General features: G+C 36.3%; 1 protein-coding gene across 1 annotated transcript; it reads right to left on the bottom strand.

Moving 5' to 3' along the window:
- Window positions 1-1067: 1067 nt before the first annotated feature.
- Window positions 1068-17771, bottom strand: LOC107725485 (piggyBac transposable element-derived protein 5-like). Its single transcript, XM_016534757.1, has 7 exons — window positions 17072-17771; window positions 11562-11992; window positions 8290-8424; window positions 7131-7311; window positions 4547-4744; window positions 2189-2294; window positions 1068-2105 (listed from the first exon to the last, which is right to left on the bottom strand). The coding sequence occupies exons 1-7, from the start codon at window positions 17379-17381 to the stop codon at window positions 1910-1912; spliced, it is 1557 nt and encodes a 518-aa protein (XP_016390243.1). The 5' UTR covers window positions 17382-17771; the 3' UTR covers window positions 1068-1909.
- Window positions 17772-19048: the final 1277 nt, after the last annotated feature.

A 19048-nucleotide genomic window follows, 5' to 3' on the forward strand; every position in this document is an offset into this window, starting at 1 on the left:
GCTTACAGATTATGTTCTTGGCAGAGATGTTCATAGCACCCGGTCCGATCTCCTACGTTATATTGCACTACAGTAGATGTTGTAGTTACAAAACCCTGAGGTCACCCTAGATAAGGTCAAACACCTCTCTAACGCCATTACAGTTCACTGTCTGCCTGATTAAAATAATTAAATAATTCCCACTGTAGTGCAGATTGAACCCAAAGGATGCTCTGAAAAACACGGATATACAATCTCAAAATTATCTGTTGCCATTTATATTAGATAAGCACAGGTGGCAGTTATCGCCTGAAGTGTATTTGTTAGTGTATTGACTATGCAGATAAGATTAGTAGTACAAAAAATATTATAATGAAGTGAAATCAAATGTTTGCAACATTCATGACATTCATCAAAAAAAAAAACAATCATGTTTATGAGCACACCTATATAATACAACATTGCTTTTGTCTTGATTTAAAAGGTATAAAATATGGCATATATATTGTTGTGAATAACTGCAGCTGACATTGCAAAGTAGACTTCTTGTACAGATTTGTATAGACTGAATATGAAGCTTTAAAAGAATGTTTTAAGTGATTTTCAGTGGTAAGCATCCTAATTGGTTTGTTAGTACGCAGCGTTTCACTCGGTACAAAGAAAAGCAGCAGGTGATGGCACCACAGTAAATAAGAAGCATGTCTGGTAAATCTGTGACAAATTCACTCACAATAGTACATCTGTCCCTTACAGTGGTCATGAATATAACACAGTGATACAGTGGGAGAGTTTGACTAAATATATTACCTGAGCGAAATGAATCCGCTTCGGTTCTTTGAATGGACGAATTATGCCATGAGCTGCGATTGTATCGTCATTACTACGGTTATAATATAGCAACATGGAGAATTGATCTTTTGATAGATTCTGGAACAGTGAACGACCACATAAATCCACCCACTTACAGGTAGACAGACATTCTAGTTAAAGTCTTTTATAATTTCATTCATTTTTTTTTATTCATTCGCAAATACATCTATGCCCCTAGATAATCAATTTAAATTACACATAATAAAAATATATAAATAAATTATTAGAAATAATATTTACATTATTTTTGGTATACTACTGTATATTGGGCCTTTTCCTACTGTATATTCATCATAATAATTTAATTGACAAAATGATATGGATATTAATGAAAGGCAGACAAAGGAGTTCATGTTATGTTGAAATCTAATTTGGGATCATTAGACTTGCGAATCCTGACCGCTACTACCGAGTAAAAAAAAGATTGGGAAAGCATAGTAGTTTTGCCACATTTCACCTCCAGTTTTGGTGTCTGTGTGGCATTATACATCATCTGCGTCACTAATGTTGCTGCCTTTTAAAAAAAAGAGTCATAAAGATCATAAATATTAAGTGATATAAAATAGAAAAAAGCCCAGGTATTTGGGACAACATCTACGATGTTCTGTGATCTAACATGTGAATTGCATTACATTCTGGTTTTGCTGATAAAACGCCTCAATCACAGAGTATATACAGTATATTTATCAGTGCTGGATGTTGGATAATGCTGCTCACAAACAGAGAATTCACAAAACATGTACCTCAGGGTTCAAAACTACGTCAACACTATTACTGGAACTCTATGGATAAAAATCATTGCACATCTACAAAGGGCACGTTTTCGTGTTTCTCATGCAGCAAGTGTTACAGTGACGTATTTACAACAGTCCTGTAGTATCAAATGGGGTCTTAAATGTGAGTTTAGATGGAAAACGTCCCTTTTTCAACCAAACTTGGCACACATTTTATGTATAGCGTTATGTATAGGGTTTGTTTGTTCAAAATGACCCTGAAGTGCAGAATGCAAGTGTATTTGAGTATGTTAGTATGAGTGGGTTAGAGACAGCATGCGGTTTCTTCACTGAGTGGGTGAGCAGTCGTTCATATCCAGAAGCTCCTTGACCAGCCTCTCGCCGAACTGCGCCCGGCTGTAGCGTTTGACGTGGTAGGCGTCTGACATCTTGTAAAGAATATAGGCATTGTTGATGGCGATGCTGATGGTCAGCCAAAACACCTGCTGCCAGGTCTTATTAGGCTTGTGGAAAATGAAGTACCTAGTTGGAAACGCATGAGTTGAGTGAACTATAAAATGCATGTAAAGGTTCATTGTAAAACAGACTTAACTGGACAAACTCACTTGCTGTACTTGTCATCATATTTGCAGATGTAACTCAGGTGTGCAGCGAAGGCCTCCACAGCAAGGGGACATGGGATTTCTCCACTCTTCCTCTTAATGATCACCCCTAGGACAATCCGGGCAGAAATGTCAGTCACAGTCAGCAGACAAGAGGATTTACCATCTGACAGTAAGGAAGGATTGTTCAGTTTTCTGCTGTACCTTAGCAACGAGATCTTCTGGTTTGTTAGTAACATGAATCATGCTTTTACTGATCACAAGCATAAATGTAGATTTTTAAGTGCCCCTATTATGCTATTTTTAAGGTTCATAATATTGTTTTGGGAGTCTCCTACAATAGGTCTACATGCATGCAAAATACGCTTTTGTTTTCTCAAATATCACCTCATTCTCAAACGATTTGTTCGAAGCAGTTCTAAGATTCAGTCTCTTTAAACCCCTCCTTTCCATGAGCCTACTCTGCTCTGATTGGTCTGATGGCCCAGTCTGTTGTGATTGGTCTACCGAGTACAGTGTGTGTTGGAAACGATACACCTATTGCAATAGATCTGTATTTTAAACTCTCGATAGAAAATACAAATATCTATTATTTATCATACTTGCGGGTTATGATTCAGTGGAGCCAGCTAGTTCAAATAAACTGGGTACTGAGCCATCTTTCAAGAGCAAGCGTTTTGTGAATCCCGTGTTGAACTGTCTGAGATTAAAGAAGCAGTCGTCATGACTGGGAAAATGACGGGAATTCAAAACAAGATTGTGGTTGTACTGCTGTTGTAATGGAAAAAAATTATATTTTGAACACTGATTCTTTGCAGCGAACGAATTTACTTTCACAGAGTCTTCTCGACATGATGTTTACCCCACGAACAAGCTATAGTGTTTGAGGGCAGGTCAACATAGGTGGGAATTATGCAAATGTGTTACCCCATGAGTGGGATTTGAATTACTGACGACTCGTTTAGGCTGTTTAGAGTCTGTTATTTCTTTTGGGAAACAATAACTTTATTTATCGTGCAATTTCGGCTTTATAAACCTGCAAGCTTCAAGTTTTTAACTTCTCAAGTCAACATTTAAAGTGTTTGCTAAAAATTACAGTTTCATTTCTTTTATATTTCAAGTCATTTTATTTCTACTTTCTTACATTCACATTCAAATTACAGTTCTGCATTCTGTGTGCAACCTCAGTTCAAATTCTGGAACTGGATTAGAAAATATAGGGCATTCTCTGTTCAATTTTGAATGGCACACAACCTTGGTAGGTGTCCTTTCTGTATAATCACTCATCATATAACCCATGCATCATCTTCTAAATTTTATTACAGTCTAAATGTAATTCACATGAATGTGAGTCACATGTAATTAAATTAGAATCAAAAACATGATGTCACTGAAACATAATGAGTAAGAAGTCCCAGTCATTAGATCTGTACCATTATGAACCCTCTGATATTGTCAGCGTACAATTAACTGCCATCTGTTGCATTCAGTAGTAATCTACTGCTCATTAGAGCTCAATCTACTGCCTTCCTCAGGAGTTCATGTGGCATGCAAATTACAGTGCTGGCACTTTTTGAAAATTAAAATGGGTTATTTTGAGTCCTAAAGACTATGGGGAAAAGCACTGAAAGTATTTTATAGACTGTGGACTTACAAAATGTCTAAAAATTTACGCTGTATACCGGTGGGAACTAAAACTGAGTTTTAGTTCAGGTTATGTATAAAAAAAACTTGGCAGAGCTTTAGTTTTCATTGAAACTGTCTAGCCCCTTTAATCAAAAGCAACACCTGCTCTCAAAGAGGAGCAGAAAAAGCTTTTACTATATAAACAGATTATTTCAGATTCCAGAGAATGAAATATAAATCGTAATTTAATCTCCCTTTTGCCTGACCTCATAAACCAGGAGCAATGCTATTTGTTTACCATATAGATATAGCTAGATATACCTTTTGACAATGTGAAGTGCTTTGAACACTTCATGCATATATTTGCTTTTTGATTGGATTGTAATAGAAAGAAAAAGGGAATAAGTTTTTATAATGATAAAATTGACACAGCTCAATGCTTTATATCTCTCTCTAATGAAAATGCCTAGTATCAGCGCTGACATTTCTCATGTGAAGCTGCTGTCAGAATGGATCAAAGCTTATCAAAGAAAAGTGAAGACCGATGCAATACGACGAGACTTTGCCTTTTATAATCCTATGATGTGCACAATATCCACTTAATCCACAATCATCGGTGTAAAACCAATCTAAGCTTGCACTGCTATAGTGAAAACGTTCTCTGGGAGGTGCTTTGATGCAGCTTGCGAGTGTCATTTGTAGCATGTGCATGCTTCCTTTTATTTTATTTCTTACCTTCTTTAGTGGGAGAGTAGGCGTTAGTGAGGAACCTGAAGGTGCCTTTGTTGTACCAATTGATTATGGACATATTGCCTCTCATCTTAATGTGAGACTGGCCACGTTGCTGTGGAGCCTCGGTATTGATCAGCATAGACTGAGGAAGACCTGTACAATCACTCTTCCTAGTGCTCAGCAACCCACAGCAGTAGATGCCTACAAGAGAAGGAACATATTACAGAAAAAAAAATAATAATCCATCTCTGGAGCTGGCTGAGAATTAATATTTAGCCTGAACATTCAGTGTATGGCAAAACAAGTGTTCACATTTGAATGCTGATAGGATGAATAAAGGTCACATGAATAGACCCCTGTTTGTGTGATCTATAAAGCTGTGAGCAGATAGATGTCTTGTCCACAGCAGCACTGCCAGATGCTGCAGCCTATCTGAACGTGGCCTAGAAATCTGATATGAGATCGGAGATGTGATGATTATTCATCCTCCCCACATGGGAAAAGGGCGTGACTAATCTTTTCTTGAAGATTTTCATCTCCATCCTATATACTTATGCAATGAACAACGTGCTGTCAAATGTCCTTAAAACTTGAAATAAATAAAAATAAAATAAAAATGAATAAAAACTATATAGACATAAAAAACTAATAAAATGACGAAAACTTAAAGGGGTCATATGATGCGATTTCAATTTTTCCTTTCTCTTTGGAGTGTTACAAGCTCTTGGTGCATAAAGAAGATCTGTAAAGTTGCAAAGACTAAAGTCTCAAATCCAAAGAGATATTCTTTATAAAAGTTAAGAGTCAACCACGCCTACCTAAAACGGCTCGTTCTAACACACCCCACATGTCTACGTCACGATGTGAGAAGATTTGCATAACGCCGCCCAAACGTTCACGCAAAGAAAGAAGGCGTAACTTAAAAATATTTGGCTGCACAACTGTTGATAATTCTAATAATAAATCAGCATATTGTTCTTTTTAGCAACATCATATGACCCCTTAAAAAAAAGAAAAAACTAATTTAAAATATATATATAATCCTACATTAGTATTTCAGTAATACTAAAATAACGCTGCAGGACATTCCTCATCAATAAAATTGCATTACACAACATGAACCTGATGCTGTGTGAAATGAATGTAACAGCTGGGGCAAAAATGCCTGAACAGCAGTTTTGGGGAAGCTGCTCTAAAACTGTCATGATACAAGATCCTCTTAATTCAAAGCAGTTAAAGTAGGCCTAGTTAAATACTCTTTTAAATTAATTTCCTTCACCACAACTACTAGTGAAAAGTAGCTAAGTACACTGAAGCTATTTAGAAGGGCAATATCTTTTTTAAATACTGTATATATTTGTATGAAATAAAATGTATTTGTACAGAGAAGAATTATATGATGATAGCATTAAAATAGATGAAATAATTATGCTAAATAACAATGATAAAATTTGAAAACCTGCTATAAACAGTGATAAGGTCTAAGTACCCACTTGGCTACAAAGAAAAACTATGTAAAAACCATCAAAAGTCACTGCTTTACATGAACTCTCTGAGTCTGAACAAACCAATTCACTGAACTGGACATATGTTGTTCAGCCGAGTGATATTTCCTGTTTGCTCTTGGTATGAATAACAGACCATTTGTCAGCAATTTGTTGTGCTGTTATGCTCAAGCATTCGAGCTTGTTTGTTTTTCAGCATTTGTGTTTGTAATGGTGAACTGCTCGGCTGGATTCAGCTCAGAGAAGGATTCCTTGGACTTTGATTCAAATCAAACAACTTGTATCTTATAGCATTCATCAAACGAACTGACTCATAATAGTATTTCTTCCCTCATTATAGTAATTTGTTTATTAATCAGACATGTTGTATGACGTTTTTGCTTGCAGCCTACTATGACAATTCTACAGAAAGACATTTTTTCCCTTATAAGAATGCAAAAATAAATGATTTACTTCTCTGTGGCACTTAATCGTGATATAAAAAAAAAGCGTTTTACATTTTCATAGTGTTTTATAATGTTAAGTTTGAAAGCTACACTGCTTTTAAAACAGCTGAGCTACCGTCACGCTATTGAAAAGTCACCACTTTTAGTTAATTACTCCCTAAATACTACAGAACAGTAGTGTATGAGGCTGAATAAGACTATGTATGAAGCTGATATATAAATTCTACATGACATTCAAGACTTAGTTCTCTAATAATGTAAAAGGTTTTGATTCAAATGTAGAGAGAAAAAAGAAGCTGGCCACCAGCCTAATCCACACTAGCTGTGTTAACATTCATTCCTTGCTGCCCAGCTGGAGCCTTTCAAATAATCTTTGAGTATGAAACACGAGTTTGCTGTGAGAACTCAAGGTCAACTTCCTCTCACTCTCTCCATTTATTCCTTGCCACAGGATGCTGTCACCGTGTAATTAAAAACTGCAGGGGATGAGGGACATCAGATGGAGAGAAGATTAAAGAGAAGGGAAAAAAAGAAGCAAAGCAAAGCCAAGGCAGAATTCACTGAGAGAAGTAGAGCAGATAAGGATGCAAGGAACTGACAGATGCAGTACTGTTGCACATGAGTTACAGCACCTACCCTGTTTCTCAAATTCCTGAAACAAGTTTAGACTTGTGATGCTTGGGCCAGTGAAGATGATTGCATTACGGCCAGCCAGATTCTGACAGAGCTGCTTGGCCACCAGACTGTGAAGCTGGGGTTTATTTTTCAGCGTGTCCAAACCATCTGGACCTGGACCCTCCTTTAGATGGACATAGATCTGGTGAGGAAGAAACACAGTGTCACTGTGCCAGAAATAAATTATTTACATTTCACATTCTGGATATTATGGTGAATGATTTGGCATTCTGATATGTGATGCCTTCTTTTCACGATCAAATCAGTCTAATCTTTTTCTTAAATACACTTCAAAATTGACTCTGATTTGAATGTTTGAGGTGAGCATGTTTTTTTTTTATTTTTTAAAGAAATGTATGTTTTTATTCACATCAGGCAAAGATGCATTAAATTAATCAAAAGTGACAGTAAAAACATTTATAATTTTACAAAAGATTTCTATTTCGAATAAATGCTGTTCTTTCGATATTTTTTAATTCATCACAGTATCCTGAAAAAATGTATCAGTTTGCACAAAAATGTTTTCAAAATTGATAATAATAAAGAAATGTTTCTTGAGCAGAAAATCAGCATATTAGAATCATTTCTGAAGGATCGTGTGACACTGAAGACTGGAGTAATGTCTTTAAATTGTAATATTAATTCACAATATTACCGTTTTACTGTATTTTGATCACATAGCCTTGGTGAGCATAAGAGATGTATTTCAAAAACATAAACATTGAATGGTATTGTACATCAGAAATACTGAAGTAAGGACAATAAATTCTGTTGTCTGTTTGGCTCACTCCCTAGGCGCAAAGCAGTTATTTTCTCTAATAGGCACAGACCAAGAGAAGAGTGCAATTATGTTAAGTGGTCTGGACTTTCTTTTTCTTTGTTGACTCTATAAATGATATTTTATTGATTCCATCTGGTAATGTGCTTCTCTGTAGTCTAATTTATTTGCGTTAACAAATATCAGAGAATTGTGTAAAATTGCTTTGTTTGTGGCAACAGAGTAACAAAATATTTTCGATAAATGAATATTTTGGGCGTCTTTCTCATTAGAAACAATGTGATATAACATCTTGGGGCAGTTGATAAATGTTTGGGTGATATCCTCCCCATGTGCACTCACCTGACAGATGAAACCAGTGGAGCTGCACTGTCGCACCCACAGGCTGAACTTTCTCTTCTTCCTCTTGCGCAGCTCCCTCTCTGTACATGTGGTAATGAACACGGGGTCCTCATCAATCAAGGGCTCATGGAGGACCTGAGGGAAAGCAGCATGTCTCATTTGAAAACTCCACCATGATAACACTTCAAACGCATCATTTGTCAATGCAAAGTTGCTTTTCAAGCTTTTTATGTTCCCTGCAGGAGATGCACGCTGAAATCCTGATGAAGATCCTGAGAAAAGATGTTGGCTTGTCCAGTCAGGTATGATAGATCTGTTCAAACTAACCTGCTACATTCCCTATAGATATCATAATAAGCAGTGTTTGACTCAGTAAACCCTCTGACAGAGCTGAAGTAGTTAAACGGGGCATGTGTGGCTGTGCTGAATGCCTTATTGTTTGCCAATAGGGGATAAGAACCAAACCCACACTGTGGCAGTCAAAGTGGGTCAAGGTGATATAACCATGGCACTGGGAGAGCTGAGAGACGCAGATGGTGTTTAGTTTACTCATGGCAGGCGAGTAATTGAGGGGTGTCTCTGAGATGGGTCACACAAGGCCTCATTAAATGCAAATCTTTGATTTAGGAGCTGAAGTTGATTCTATTGGTAGAAATTCCAAGCTAAAATGCAGGTTAATGACCAGCATAAAAGGATAGTTCACCAAAAGGGTTTGCTAACCCACATGATGCTGGTTACTTAAATGAGGATACTAAATGTTCATTTTTTTGAGTAACCTATCCCTTTAATATGAATAAGTTGTAAATGTAGAAGTTGACAACCTACAATTTCCACCATGGCAGATTATTAATTTTACTTGAAGTACTAAAAGGACCTTAAAATATCTCAAAAGCACTTCAGTAGGAACAGTAATTAATGGGGATTTCAAAGGGCAGGAGTTCAAAGGACCTTAATTAGCACCAAACCGTCAGCACAAAAGGAGAATTACTTTTCTCAAAGGAAATTTCAATTTTATTTAATTTGCCTAGCTAACTGTATACTGTATGTCACACTTTCCCTTATACTCAATCAATCAATCAAGCAATCAATCAAGCAATATATGTAGCCTATGTTCTAGTGTATTCTCACATTCTAAGAGGGGGAAATACACCAAAAGCTAGTTACTAAAAGAAATCCCCGATGGCTGTTTAAAAGATGAATGTGCTGAGATGCATTATACCCTGTGAATTATTCATACTGTTTGAGAAACAATGTCTTGAGTCAGGAAGCGCAAATCATTTATTCTAATTGTATATCGGGCCTTTAATTTGACCGAATGTAATAAATGTGTTTCACTTTTGCTGAATAATGGACTGCTCAGATTCTAGCCCATATTTCAAGATTACTTCTGACAGCTCAGTTCCAATTTTATGTCCCCTATCTGAAAGCAGAAGCCCAGATCAGTGAATCCAACTAATTTTCCAAATGAAGAGAGAGAGAGAAAGAAAAACAGAACAAATGTAGGAGGGTGTTGAAATGGCTTACTTGGCAGAGCTGTGCTCATTTAGAAGTCGTCTTGTCATTTAACAGTAAACTCCCCGATGTTAGCCTGACATTTGAATGTCTGACACAATGAGCGCATGATTATTGTTATTTTATCTAACAGAAGACTACATTTAAAGTGAGATTCGGGGGTACTGGATTAACAGAATTGGCAATTACGGTCTATAAGCTTATAGCACTTTGAATCAGATATCTGACTTCATTGTTTATCATATTTATTTACAGCAATTTTGATTTAAAATAGGGCTGTTCATTTGATATGTTAACGTAGTACAATTAATTAAAAAATGTATGCATTTAATGTGTCATAAGAATGTAATGTCAGTTTGTCTTTATTTAGAAGCTTTTCTCTAAATTAATTGCAATTAGTTTGATTAAGTAATCAGTATATGTATACTGTTTAAAAGTTTGGGATCAGTCAGATTTTTAAATGTTTTTGAAATAAGTCTGTTATGCCAACCAAGGCTGAATTTATGTGATCAACAATACAGCAAAAACAGTAATATGTGAAAAAATATTACAGTTTAAATTTTTTTTAGCAGCCTTTGCTCCAGTCTTAAGTGTCACATGGTCCTTCAGAAATCATTCTAATATACTGAGTTGCTGTTCAAGAAACATTTCTCATTATTACCAGTGCTGAAAACAGTTGTGCTGCTTAATATTTTTGTTGAAACCATGATTAAAAATATATATATAAATAAATTCATGATTCTAAAGCATTTATTTGAAACAGAAATCTTTTGTAACATTATAAATGTCTTTACTGTCACTTATCAATTTAATGCATCCTTGATGAGTAAAAGCATTAATTTCTTTCAAAAAATATTACTCAACCCAAACTTTTGAACAGAAGTGTAATTAATTTTAATTCATGTCCCTTATTTAATAATAAAGATCAAGAATTTAATTAAATATTGATTAATAATTTAAAGGAATCATATGATGCGATTTCAATTTTTCCTTTCTCTTTGGAGTGTTACAAGCTCTTGGTGCATAAAGAAGATCTGTAAAGTTGCAAATCCAAAGAGATATTCTTTATAAAAGTTAAGAGTCAGCCACGCCTACCTAAAACTGCTCGTTCTAACACGCCCCCACATATCTAAGTCGCAATGTGGGAAGATTTGCATAACACCGCCCAAATGTTCACGCAAAGGTTTCATGAAATCCTAAGTTCCAATCCAGATACGTAATAAAACTAAGCTGGATACATGAAGAACTGAAACCTGGGGGATTTACAGAAGAGTACACAGAATAAATGTCAAAATGTTGACTTCTGAGCTTATGAATAACTCAAAATGTCTTTAAGGGCCTGAGGCATTCATGCCTTTAACAGTAGTGTTTCAGAACAGATGTTACTAGTTAGTTTTCAGTCTATGTATGTTACTAATTAGGATTCAAAATACAACTGAGTATTGCATTCAGCAGATCTGAAAAGTTGCAGACATAAAAAATCCTTCAACCCTCTCAATGGCACCATAAAGCTCACAGCCTGGGGACATGTGACGGGACTCCAGGCTTTCCCAATTACAGCAGAACGTGCTCTGATTTCAGTCCCAAACCCACTTTCTACTGGCACAGAAATTGAATAAGAATATGTTTGCTAGTCCTAGTTTCCAAAAAGTTGATCTGAAGATTTAGTTTGTGCAGTTTCTTTTTGTACCTTAAACATATTGGTTCTTGCTGATTGCCTATTGAGTGATTTCTACACTGAACTGAAGTCCGATCTTTACCTGTGTCTGTGAGGGCCTGAAGGACGAGGCGAAGCTCTGCTGGAGAGAGTCCAGGAAGGGTTGGATCTTATAGAGGCCCTGACTGCCACATTGGCTGGAGCGGAAGGCTACGACGTGGAAGTACTTGAGGATCTTCTCGAACCGTGCCTGGCTCATCTTGAGCGCGATGCTGCGGTTACTGAAGAATCCGCTGCTCCAGATGCTCAGCACTGACTCGCAACGGTTCACGCCAGTAGAAGTAACGTAGCCCAGAAAGGCCTTCATCTCAGCCAGCGTCACATTGGTCCATCCGTCATCGCTGCCAAAGCGCTCCTGGTACTTCTTGGCATACATGTTGGTCTGGGTCACCATGTTCTGAATGACGTTGTCAGGGACAAACAGCTGGAAGAAGTCCATGGCCGTGGCAGTGGCCGGCATTTTCTGTGTCGGACCTGCAAAATAAAAGGTAAGTTTAACAGAATAGTATTTTAATTTGTTAATTTCTTATCTAGCCAGGGATTATTTTACCAGGCTGTTGCTCTGATGATTGCAGAGAATAATGCAAGAGCTATCGCATCATTTTATGATCCACAAAGCTGGTTATTTTGAATAAAAAAAAGAGGCTGAAAATCTCTAAAAAAAAATCAAATAGAAATGCATATGTGATTTTAATTATACATGTTTAAATATGTAAAACAACGAGCAGCTGATTTACAGAAGAGCTATGAATCTTTCAATAAAAACTATTTTAGGTCAGTCTTTCTTCCAAATAATAATGTTACATTTCATTGCTTATAATTATGGATGTTTACGAAAGCTTGTTTTTGGATTAAAAAAAATTAAAATAGTAATGCGAATATTTATCTCACAATTCAGACTTTTTCTGGCAATTCTGAGATTATATCTCACAATTCTAAAAAAAAAAGTAAACATTTCGAGATATTCAGTATGGTCAGAACTTTTTCAGTAATTTCTCAGAATTGAGAGTTTATATATTTATGAGAAAAAAAGTTGTAATTACTTAAAAAAAAAAAAAACATTTATCCTATGGAAGAAATGGGTTTCCACAAATAACAGCTAAAAAAAAGTCAGAAAATGTACAATAACTTATCTTGACTGAAGAGATTTTAGTTATTTTTGTCCATAGAATGAAAAACTTTTGTGTTCAACAGAAGAAAGTAAGTCATACAGGGTTGGAACAACATGAAAACGATTACATAATGTTCATTTTTGAGTGAACTATCCCTTTAACTTTATAGGCTGGGTGCTAGATGCACAGTTGAACATCGAATGACTTTTATCAGGACCCTTATCACCATCTACCTAATAGGGAGCATTCAGTAACAACTAATGAGCGTATGGTACATCAACACTGAGCTGCGGAGATTGAGCTTATCAGCTCATGACAAAAAGTTGTAGAAAGTGGCTCACAAAAAGCTTAATTTGTTCCCTTATTATCTTTTACTCCACTTCCACTAATGGACATCTCGTCAATCCAAGCAGCCCACACATAAACGGAGAAAACAGCTAAGAATGAAAATGTGTCTCAGTCTAACTTAAGCTCTTTATAGCAGATGGGTTCCATGGTACATTAACTTACACTGTGAAATAAGTACATTTACAGTGTTGCTTAGTGTGAAAGTGTATTGATCTTAAATGACTAAACTCATAAATAACAGACGAAAATAAAAGTATGCTGCCCTTACAGTATGTGTTTTTTTTTTTTTTGTAGTGACAGAAACCCCAAAGCACAGCACTGGTGTAGGGTCAAAAATTATCAAAGACTTCTGCCTTCCTGTCCCAAACCTATCTTCAGTAACAAAAGGGCCATTTGGCATTCCTGAAGACACAGAGGTGCTGATAGTGATCAAGCCTGTGGCAAGCACTTGCCACATTTACTCAGTGCCACAGTGGCCTAATGACCCCAAAGCAAGAGAGTGTGTAATTGATTTGAGCGCAATATACAACTGTGAGTAAACAACTGTAAGGATTCTGATTTAAGGAAATCTGTTGTAAAAATTGTCTTGAGAGGAAAATAGAACAAAAACACACATCTTTCATATTTTTGTTTTTGTTATTTTCATGAACAAATGGTTCTGTCATGCTTTCCAAAGCCTCGTGTGTTCATTCAGTCATATATATATATATATATATATACATATACATATACATCTTAACCTAACCATAACAGCTGCTATTCAACCAGTAGCTCATCTCCCATTATGGCTCTGAAGAAGCTTGTAAAGCAAATGCAAACATTCCCCCAGGATAAAGTCCATTGTACAGTGTATTATGTTCATTCATCTGTGCCTTTTTGTATAAACTACTTACCAAACACAAAAGAAGATCAGTAAGAGAGAGAGAAAACATCTCAAGAAAAATCTCACAAAGTTGCTGATTATATTAACATTTTGCCCAGTATGCTAAAAATAGGTAGTTGACACACAATGCATTCATGGACTTATAATTTATATGAGTGTATAAGCTAAACTGTGTATCTTGTAACTGGTCATTATTATCCTTTTGCCTTGAATTTGATAAAAAAAAGTCAGACATTTTAAGTTCCCAAAATTATTTTATGTCAAGGTCTACTCTATACACAAAATATATAGGCCTATATGTATTTTAATATTGTAAATATTTTTTAAACGGTTAGATAAATTAATTTCATGCTGGTCTTACTAGTTAAACAAAATAGTATATCATTAACTTGATAGAGCAAACAGTTATATGTTCGTATCTGGCTTAAAATCTGTTATGATATTAAATCAAAGTGTTATGTAATAGAGTATGACTCTGTAGCTTAATCCAGATAATGGCCATATCACTTCTAAAATGCATGAAGTCAACATACCAATGTACAGTACTGCTGTATTTTATTTGAAAGAAAACTATGCTTAAATTAAAGTATAAAATAAACATGGTTTAAAAGACTTGTCCTCTTTTAAGTTTAATGTTTAAAGTGCTCCAGTGGTATTTTATATAATAGCTGTGTTCAAAAAGGTTTTCTTTCCACACCCAGTAGTTCTGTAGAACATCAAAATGTATTTATTTATCTCTGTGTCTACAGTCAGTCTTCCAGGAGAACAGCTGCTGGTGTGCCACATAGTTTCCTAGATTAATTATTGAGAAGAACCAGCAGTCCCTGTACCTTCTCTACACCTCCTTTAAACAAATAAGCAAGCTGATATAAATCGATCTTATTCTTTTAGATCTCACAGCAGGTGCAGAATCACACCATATGGCCCTCAAACAGTCCAAGCTTTGTGTCTCAGTTTAACTATCATGTCACAAAACTGTTGGGTTTGACAAAGATCTGTTGCAGGCAAAATGAAGGATAGCTTATAGCTCTTTATTGTGCCTTGGTTTATATTTCTATAATTCTACATATTACTTGAGATATGTTAGAAGACATGCTTTAACACAAAGTCTGAAGGATGTAAGCAAGAGCCCAAAGTGCATTATGTTGACCTAAATAATATAGACCTTATATAAGAATCACAGTCAGGCTAGAGTGTTGTGCCAGACATTTGCCTTATACAAACAGTACTGACAGCACGCTCTGATGAAGCATTGTTTGTCAGTGTCCACAAGTGTCGCATCTTATTAAATGACCCATGACATGAAATGCAAAATGTCTGTTGTGTGACTTTGTGCATCTTTCATGCATCATTTTGCAGCTTGTGCCAAAGCAAAGGCAGCAACCAGATGGCCCATTTTCCCCCCATGGTGACAGACAGAACTTTCTGAGCAACCACGACGGAAAGATCTGTCATTTATCAACAGCACGGCATCTACTCAATTTGGAAAACGTTCAAACCAAAACAAGAAAATATTACGTGCAGATTAGGATACTTTCTTCTAAAACATTATCATGGTATTTCTCAGTATGTTTTGGTTCATTAAACATCATTCTTTAATTTCCCATATTTGTGCACTAAAAGCTCTTTATATGACATTTAAAAACAGACTCAAACATGCGTCATTTAAAGATGCTCTTGGGTCACTTTGACTTGAGTGAAATATAGAGAGAATATATTCAGAGAAATATATTCAGAGAGAAATATAGACCTTCAATATGAGCCCTTCTCTTTCTCTCTCCAGTTCAGTCTATATTCAGGATATTTCACAATATATCTTTTTTATATATATTTTGTACAACTGAACAGTCAAACTCCAGTCATAAATCATTTCATTTGAAATTATTTCATTTCATAGTGAGAGAATCTAGAAAACCATTCACTTAATACTTTGTGAGACACGGAAAACAGCTAAACAACGATGGCATCACAAAATCTTTTACATTTGGCACTTTAATATATTTATTTGAATTTAATGTATTAGTTAACTGTTTTAACGTTTTAATGTATTAATGTTAACTGATGGACTGGAGTAGTGTGGATTACTTGTGGATTATTGTGATGCTTTTATCAGCTGTTTGGACTCTCATTCTGACGGCACCCATTCACTGCAGAGGATCCATTGGTGAGTAAGTGATATAATGCTAAATTTGTACAAATCTGTTCCGACACATGCACAGCATGTTAACTGTTAAATGAATAAACCATTAAGCAACATACCCTATTTGTTTTGTATTTTATTGCATTTGTTTTAGATTGCTGGTTAGGCAATGGATCCACAAGCATTTGACTGGCAAGCATCTTTATACTGATAAGTCATGCAAAATTTACCATGTAAACTGAGTTCATAAAAATGACTAAATGAGTGTTAGTCTATGGCATAAAAGTCTAGACAGTCAGTCAGTGGTGAGCTTGGATAAAATGTGGTGACACTTTGCATGAAAGGCATTATTAAAATCCTTTAAAAAATTTGATTAAGCCACCTACACTGACAGTGAATTGAATACTAATTCAAACCGGTGACTGCATGACATGAATGTTAAGGGTTTTATCCTACAATAAACTACTGGGTCTGACTTGTGCATGGTTTAGTTTACTTTCTTTGTCCTTATTCTCATAAGTCTTTACTTATTTGTTCCCTCTAATGGCCACTTGCTGAATATGTGCATAGTACATCACTTGATAAGAAAGCATTTACACCAAGTCTAAATCTCCTCTAAATGCTGCCATCTTACCATTTTAAAATGTGAATTTCTCAGAAATGAGAGCCTCGTCTCATCCCCCTATGCAAATGACCCTCCTGCCCTGATACAGAGCTAATCATAATCATAATCACAGCTGCTCTGAGTCTGGCAGTGATTAGACACTGGAAGCATCCTCAACTGGACTGAAACCCTAAAATTTGGCCTGCAATCTAATTTCCCATTTTCTCTTCCCCTGGCTATGTGCAGGATTTCAAAAAGCCAGTTAATAATAACCACCCCTGATCCATACTTGAAGGAATTGTGTCATCTGTTGGAGCCATCTGATGAGAGAGATCAAAGTAAACCAATGTAGTCATCAAAGAGTCCCATCTGTGAGCTTAATTACTCGTCGAGCATGCAGGCCTCTCAAGGATGATGAAGCTGCATTGCATTTACACGAGGATCGCTCTTCATTAGACCAACTTACCATGCGTGTCCTGATAGTGGGGCACGCTGAGGTCCTGTAGCGAGTCGCTCCAGCCCTCCTCCTGCGCCTGGCCGTTGGAGACGGATCCGGGGGGACCGCAGCTCTGACTCCTCGCTTTACCTGCTCTGGCATCGTCCGGATTCGTCTCCGTGTAGTTATCCGAATTGGAGTCTCCCGTCGTACTGTAAAAGGGGTTTTCGCTGCTGTCGTCTCCCGACTCCCCGAATACATCGTCGGAAATCTGCAGGCTCTCGTAGCGAGATCGCGCTTCCTCGAGGAGCGACAGTCCCCTCCTTCCACACTCCGCCATCGTTTCTCAGTCCCGACGTAGAGCTGCTGCACCCGGCGAGATTCCGCATGCAAATGACCTCCTTAAAAGCGTCGAATCCGGCATGCAGTCTGCTCCACCGAGCCCCTCTGCGTCGCGGTCCTCAGAGCGAGATGCAGTGGGCACGGGTCTCAGAAGCGGCGTGGAAACAAAGCTGAACGCCGCGGGAGCTGTCCGTCCTTTCTGGTGCTGAAATACCCCAAATCCTGCGAGCTAAAACCGGCTGAACCCCACAACTGACCGCCCCACAGACGCTCTGTGCATCCGGATTGGGCGGATTCCCCTCTCTGTGGAGGATGACTGAATGAATCGCTTCCTTGGAAATCACCTGACTCGGTCTCCCTGCACTGTCCAATGGGATTAACCTCTGAATGAATCATGGATGTAGAGACACGAATTATATTTGCTCTGCCACAGTGTTAGAATGCCTTGTGGGCGGTGTTGGGGAGTAACTAGTTACATATAACGGAATTACGTAATTTAATTACAAAATAAATGTAACTGTAATTTGTTACGGTAATTGAGAAAAAAACGTGTAGCCTAATTAAATAGTTACTTATGAAAATGTTAACGGTTACAAAAGGGGTTACATCTGAATATTATCATACACATACAGATTAGATTGATTTATTTCCCAAATTGCACTGACTGCTCTAAAATATGAGACACCAATGTTTCAGGAGTTTAGGACACAGAATAGAACACGTTCTTCTTCAATAACTTTTTTAAAAAAGTTTTATTTCCTATTTGGGTTTATGTTTTTTTAAGATTAACTGTTTTTTCTAAAGCATTGTTAGCATGTGTTTCCTGTCATTACTTTGCAAAGATTTGATTTCAAAAAGAGTATCATAGCTATTAAACTATTTCTTGCTATGATTTTAAATCTGTATTTAACCTCAGATCGATCTCAAAGTAAAAAGTCTGTTGTTTAAAATAAAATGTTTATAATCTTAATTCAAGTGATGAAGAATTTTGAAAGTCTGACAGTAATCAGTGTCGAGTGCTACTGTAAGGTTAACTCTTCCTGCCTGCTTTAAATGTTTCAAAATGATAAACAGTTGAAAACATTTGTTGCAAATTTAGAAAAGTAATCAAAAAGTAATCAAATGTAATCAGTTACATTACTTTAAGTAATTGAAATAGTTACACTACTTATTACATTTTAAATAGGGTAACTTGTAATCTGTAACCTATTACCTTTCCAAAGTGACCTTCCCAACACTGTTTGTGGGTGTAGGCCTATTCATATTTTCCAGTTTAAATATACAATAGCATCAAATGCGATCCAGTTAGACGTTTTTCATATTCACATTTGTATCATAAAATTTTAAATGTCAAATTTTTTTTAGAAGAACGAAGCAAAGATAATATAAGATTGAAAGATTGACAGTAAAAACATTAAATTATGTTACTTTAGTGCTTGCAGCTTTCTAGTCTTTTTGAGCCACTAATAATTTTTCACCAGTGGTGTAATGTAACGAAGTAATAATACTTCGTTACAGTACTTAAGTATTTTTTTGAGAGTATCTGTAGGCTACTTTACTTGAGTTTTTATATTTCAGCCAACTTTTACTTTTACTCCACTACATTTCATAATTAAAATGTATATTTTTACTTCGATACATTTCCCCGAAGCATATTCGTTACTT

The sequence above is a fragment of the Sinocyclocheilus rhinocerous genome, unplaced genomic scaffold, assembly GCF_001515625.1.
Source record: "Sinocyclocheilus rhinocerous isolate Xijiao unplaced genomic scaffold, SAMN03320098_v1.1 scaffold366, whole genome shotgun sequence".
NCBI lineage: Eukaryota > Metazoa > Chordata > Actinopteri > Cypriniformes > Cyprinidae > Sinocyclocheilus > Sinocyclocheilus rhinocerous.